This window comes from Centroberyx gerrardi, chromosome 4 (assembly GCF_048128805.1).
Source record: "Centroberyx gerrardi isolate f3 chromosome 4, fCenGer3.hap1.cur.20231027, whole genome shotgun sequence".
Lineage (NCBI taxonomy): Eukaryota > Metazoa > Chordata > Actinopteri > Beryciformes > Berycidae > Centroberyx > Centroberyx gerrardi.
Genome location: NC_136000.1, coordinates 13,858,854 through 13,864,981, shown reverse-complemented (window position 1 = coordinate 13,864,981; position 6,128 = coordinate 13,858,854). Strand labels below are relative to the sequence as shown.

Below are 6,128 nucleotides of genomic sequence, written 5' to 3'. Positions count from 1 at the left end.
TCATTTCAGAACGGAGGGGAGACTTTGCGATCATTAGAGGTGAGTTTTTGAAACTGATTACGGCAATATGTTACAGTCTATGTTATAGCCTGCATTTTTATTAAGTGTGAAGACTTGCATATACGTCCACTACAATCCTCTCACGTCCATGCTATTAAAATAACATTTGCAAATTTATAACCTATTTGGAACACTCTGTAACCTATATACAACCGGTGTCTTATTAACAGTGAAAAAGCTGAAGCTGGAGGTTAAATAAAATTAGTCTTATTATTATTATTAGTCTAGTTAATGCATGGAATATATATTTGTAGCCTACCCACCAACATCATGCTATAACCTCTCGGACATTGCTCCACTTTGTGCCATAGTTAAGCACCAGTGAAGGTCAGCTTTTCTTCATCCTCAAGAACCATGTACCGAGTCTCCAAGAAACAGTCGTTTCTATTAAAATCGACATGTAGACAACTTTGTTCAAATATGGCATCATCCCCTCCTATCTGTTTCTAGAGCTGTGCTTTAAATAGCAGAGTGAACTACTTTGAAATAGCCTGGCGGACTGAACTGAGCTACAGTAGGCTTCATTAAAGGCCTATTAGTCTACTTGAGGCTATTAATACTTTGGAGGGAGAAAAAAACCTCACTTGTTAATTTGAAACGCTGTCTTTGCAGCACACAGGCCTCCAAGGATGGAATCCACACCTGCGGGGCGAGACTCCAGCTCCTCGCCAAGCTCCAAACAGGAACTTTCCTACCCCAGCACCAACCTGAAGCCCAACCAAGTCAGCGAGACGGTGCTGTACGGAATACCCATCGTGTCTTTGGTAATAGATGGCCAGGAGAGACTTTGCCTTGCACAGATTTCCAATACCCTGTTGAAGAATTACAGCTACAACGAGATACACAACCGGCGCGTGGCGCTCGGGATCACCTGCGTCCAGTGCACTCCTGTTCAGCTGGAGATCCTGCGGCGAGCCGGGGCGATGCCAATTTCCTCCAGGCGCTGTGGGATGATAACTAAACGGGAGGCCGAGAGACTTTGCAAATCATTTCTTGGAGCTCATTCACCCCCAAAACTTCCAGAAAATTTTGCCTTCGACGTGTCCCACGAATGCGCCTGGGGGAGTCGAGGCAGCTTCATCCCGGCCAGATACAACAGCTCCAGGGCCAAGTGCATCAAGTGCTCCTACTGTAACATGTATTTTTCTCCTAATAAATTCATATTCCATTCGCATCGCACGCCGGAGTCGAAGTACACACAGCCAGATGCAGCTAATTTTAATTCCTGGAGGCGGCATCTCAAATTAACAGATAAAAACTCTGCGGATGACATAGCGCACGCCTGGGAAGACGTGAAGGCCATGTTCAATGGGGGCAGTCGCAAGAGGACGCTGCCAGTGAGTGGGTCAGAGTCCAGCTCTTCGTTAAAATCACACGGACCCAACCTTCCCCGAGGCTCACCCGACATCCCTGCAAAAATCCTGCGCTGCGAGGATAACCGGGGAGGCATGAATATAACGAGCACGCGCAGCTACCCGGTCATCCCGGTACCCAGTAAGGGCTTTGGGATGCTGCAAAAGATCCCACCGCCGCTCTTCCCGCATCCGTACGGATTCCCAGCCTTCGGCCTATGCCAGAAGAAGGAAGACGGTATGATGGGAGAGCAGAGCAAACCGGGCCTGCCAGGTGTCCTCTGGCCCGGTACCAAGGACAGCGCCTACCACTCCTTCCCCATGTTCTGGCCCACGGCGGGCGGCCTGCCCATGCCGCCGTACCCCCCGTCCCAGCACAAACCCCCTTCAGAGCTGCTGTGCCCCCCTAGACAGAGCGACATGGACATATCTGAACACAGCGACAGGAGCACCAACACCTCAAAAGACAGCATGGTTGATAACGAGCGCTGCTCCAGCACCCAGTCCACGCGTAACGAGGAGGACAAGTCCGGGGACGAGGCGAGGCCGATGGAGGCGATGACCCTTGCACCCCGGAAAATCAGCTACGTATCTGCATTCAGGCCTGTTATTAAAGACGCCGACTGTATTGCCAAGCTGTACGGCAACAGGAGCGCGTATAACGGGTGTCGCACCGGCTACTTATCGCCCGATTTCTTAAGTGAGAGCTCCAGCTACCGGTCCATGTCCCCGTGCGTGGACAGTGAGGGCGAACCAGACGTGGATGTGGAGACAAGCAAGACGCCGGAGGACGAGGAGTCGCGGCCTCTGTCCTCGGTGTGCCCCCGGACTCCTCCCGGCATGGCGCACAGTGTTTCACCAAACGATGCAGATTCCAAGACTATGCAGGAAGCCGGTCTGGCTGACTCCCAGAAAATGAGCCTACATGTGGCCCTGTCTTCAGAAAGAGAACTACAAAGCAAGCAGCTATCAGAGACCCATATAGCAGCGTCTTTTACCGAAGTGAGTGACTACAGATTTTATACAGATTTGACCCGCCATAACTGAGATACACTGACATTAAAGCATTGGTTTAATTGCACAAAAGTTTTCTGCAAGTGGGTTTGTTTCCTTGGCCTATGTATATTTTCAGCACAGACATAAGATAAGATAAGATAAGATAAGATAAGATAAACTTTGTTGTCCTTGCTGGGAAATTTGTCTTGGACATACAATTAAAAAAAAGAAAACACAACACATCATACACACATAATTTATGATTTGAAAATACAAATTTAAAAAAAGAGGAAAAAACAATCAGTCCGATAGAAAAAAAACACATCATACACCTATATAGACTTTTATTATTATTATTATTGTTATTATTATTGTTATTATTATTATTATTATTGTTATTATTACTATTATTTCATCACACCTCTTCTAATTTTGAGAGCTCAACGACTTAATAATCCATTTTTTTAGGTTTACACACCGGAGAGGAGCGAGCTGCCACAGAGGAGCAGTCCGTATCAGTTCAGACCTGCAAATTACCAGACTGGACTGCTCACATCAAATGGTTAGAGATTTTGCTGCTCTTATTAAATTCTCTGTCTGTAACAATTCGAAAAGGGAAAATTACATCGATTTATTTTTGTTTTAAGATGAAAGTGCAAGTAAAGAGGAGCCGTCTTCCACTGTGGAAGAGATTGAAACCAAATCTTTTAATGAACAAAGCAGCGATGATAACCAGCGAGAGCCGGACGAGGGTAAGTTACATCGAGCTCAGCAAATACTTTTAAAAATTATAATTATTCAGTCACTGTTTTTAGTAGACGATCTACTTTTTGCAGGCAGTGGAATATAATGTATTTTCTATGTATTCAGGCGAGGAGGCGACAGCCAGAGCTCCAGCAATACAAAAAGACATAGAAACCCTGGCAAAAGGTAAGACGGTAACTTAATGTTAGAGCAACGTTGTAAGAAAAAATGATTGACAGTCAACAGCCGACCCGCAAGGAGGTTTATGCTAATTGTATAACATTATAACATTAGGCAAATTGTATAATTCTTCTTCTTCTTCTTAGTATGATGATTATGATTATGATGATCATTATGATTATTATTATTATTGTTATTGTTAATAATAAATATTGGCCTAAACTTCCATTATTAAAAGTCGTTAATGATTATTATTTTTTTGGACAACAGAATATGATTCTATGATTTAAATTTGACTTATTTTATCGAGTTACAATGACAGCTTGGTGATGACACCAAATGATTTAAAAGTACTGATAATAGGTCTGCTATAATCAATATCGTGAGCATACTGTGCTCGGCTATAATTCTAATTTTACAAGCCCATTACATTATAATTAGGCCTATGTCAGAAAAGTCCAGTCGCTCAACTCCGCAACCCCCCCCCCCCCACCCCGTCCCTAAAAACACATTGCGATATTGCTTGTCTGTATTTCTGCATAGGCCCATTTTCAAGTGTCACTTGCAAAAGGTGAAACCATTTAACTACACGAGGCTAGAGAAACTAAATGAAGCGATGCGTTAAAGAGGTGCAGGATGTTCCCGTTTTTACTGCAGGTCTGACTTGAGGCAGATATACAAGTCTTTGAGATTAGGCCCAAAAACCACTAGGGAAGAAATAGGGCAGCAGGCCCAGGACGGTCTGGATTTTCAGAACAAATAATAATGGTGTCCTGATTCCTATGATGCAGGGAAAATTGCCTTGGTATAATAAGTCACCTGCTATTTTAAGAAGACACAGTGTAATTATTTTCACCTCAGATATCCTCTGTTGTTTGTCTGCTCCATAGAGGAACTACAGAAACAACTGATGGAGCAAGTTGAACTGAGGAAAAAGTTGGAACGTGAATTTCAAAATTTGAAAGGTAGGCTATTTTCTGTAACACTGTTTTGTCATTATTTGACTTTTATCACAAGCATCCTCTTATATCATGTGTGTCACTTATGCTGAAACCTGAACCGTACTATATGACACGACCAAGTCCACCTCAACATGGCCTGTACTCTCTCAGGGACACAAGCCTGGAAGAGGGCACCATTCACCCAAAAATGCTAAGTGGTTCTGGGACATGCTCCACTGGGAAGAGGTGTTTTCAAAAACTCCTTTTAAATTTGTTTTGAGATGTTTTTGAGAGGATTTTGATTTCAACCCTCTGTCCTATAAATATAAAAGGGTTTTCCGCAGCAGAAAACATTTTTCAGTCTCAATTTCATTTACAGAAACATTGATATTTTGAGACTAGGCTGTGTTACAGCTTTTAAATGTATCTGGAAGTTGATTATAGAAATGTTGAAAAATTTTCAAAAAGGGGAATCTGAAGAAATTTTTATCTTCAAAATGTTGAAGGTTGCTATGTAATGGTAGAGAAGAATGGCAGTTTGATTAAATTGAATTGTCAGTATTGGAGTTAAGTTGATTTGTATGTTTTGTTACAACATAATGTAAAAGTTCAAAAAAAATTCCATCTGCAATACATACTTTTATTATGTCTGGATATATATACACATAGCCCATATGACACCACATACGTATTTTTGACTATGAAATGCCCAAAAGAGGCACAGCTGGCCATATAGTATCTGACTGAATGATGTAATGCATCCAGTGAATATCAGGACAAAAGATCATTTACATTCTGTCTGTTGCATTATTCTAAAAGGAAAACCACTGCATACATCTATCCCAAATATAGTTGCTCAAAAAAGTACTAACCCCCTTAACTTTCCACACATTCTGTTGTGCTACAAAGTCATTTCAAAATGTCACATAAAAACAGAGAAGTGCTGCTTGAATCTACACTATATATATGAAGGCTGGACAGGTGCTCAATGGAGCGGGTAGCCTATACTTTATGAACAATACGTCCTGTTGGAGATTTCTTGCTGGTAAAATATCACTATCCAATAGTGTAAAAGGCTAGATCTCCAATCAAGCAGAAAAACGCCAAGGCGCTCTGTCTGCTGGTACAAAAGTAATTAAAAAGCCTTTATTAAAGTGGCTACATCATTAAAAACACGACCAGCAGATCTGGTCTTCATCAGGGTCAAGGTACAAATGAACATCAGCACCATATATACACCTATGCCTTTCTGTGATTGGATAATGGGGCACATCTAGGTTTTTGTCCTTTTGGATGGTTGATATTTTACCTGCAAGAAATCTCCAGTAGAACCTATTGTTGTCTCACTTGTATGCAACACACCCCGGTCTATCAGAATGAAAAGGACATCCTAGAAATGTAGCCTATCGAAGTAACAGAATTCTAGGTTTTAAAAGTACTGATATCTTTTATTTCTTTTAGGTTAAATGGCCACATTAGCATAAAATTCATACTCAATCTTTAGGTTGTATTTTGGAGTTTTGGATAATGTCCCATCACATTTGTTCCAATTCTTTCTTGCTCACAAACCTGATATCAGGTCCCATCAATGCATCTTTATAAGACTGGTGTATGGTGGACTTATAGTTTCATAATACTTGAACCCAAGAATGCATTATTTCATGCATTTATTTAATGCATTTATTGATAGTATTTGAGTTATTGGCATTTGGAAGAAAGAATACATTATCTCATGACAGGAAAACAACAGTTTATCTGTAACTTCAGAAGCTGGATTCCACATTTTCCATTCTGTTCAATCTAATGGATAATTCAGCATCTAAAATGCCATTGAGATATGTGGAGATATGCCGTC

The 6,128-nt window shown here is 41.6% G+C and overlaps 1 protein-coding gene across 1 annotated transcript in view; it reads left to right on the top strand.

Moving 5' to 3' along the window:
* Positions 1–689: 689 nt before the first annotated feature.
* Positions 690–6,128, top strand: part of skor1b (SKI family transcriptional corepressor 1b) — a 7,376-nt gene continuing 1,937 nt past the window's right edge. The window contains exons 1-5 of the mRNA XM_071896446.1: positions 690–2,414; positions 2,877–2,970; positions 3,056–3,160; positions 3,279–3,338; positions 4,223–4,297. Of these exons, the coding sequence (XP_071752547.1) occupies positions 690–2,414; positions 2,877–2,970; positions 3,056–3,160; positions 3,279–3,338; positions 4,223–4,297 (2,059 nt within the window). The remainder of the gene's footprint in view (positions 2,415–2,876; positions 2,971–3,055; positions 3,161–3,278; positions 3,339–4,222; positions 4,298–6,128) is intronic.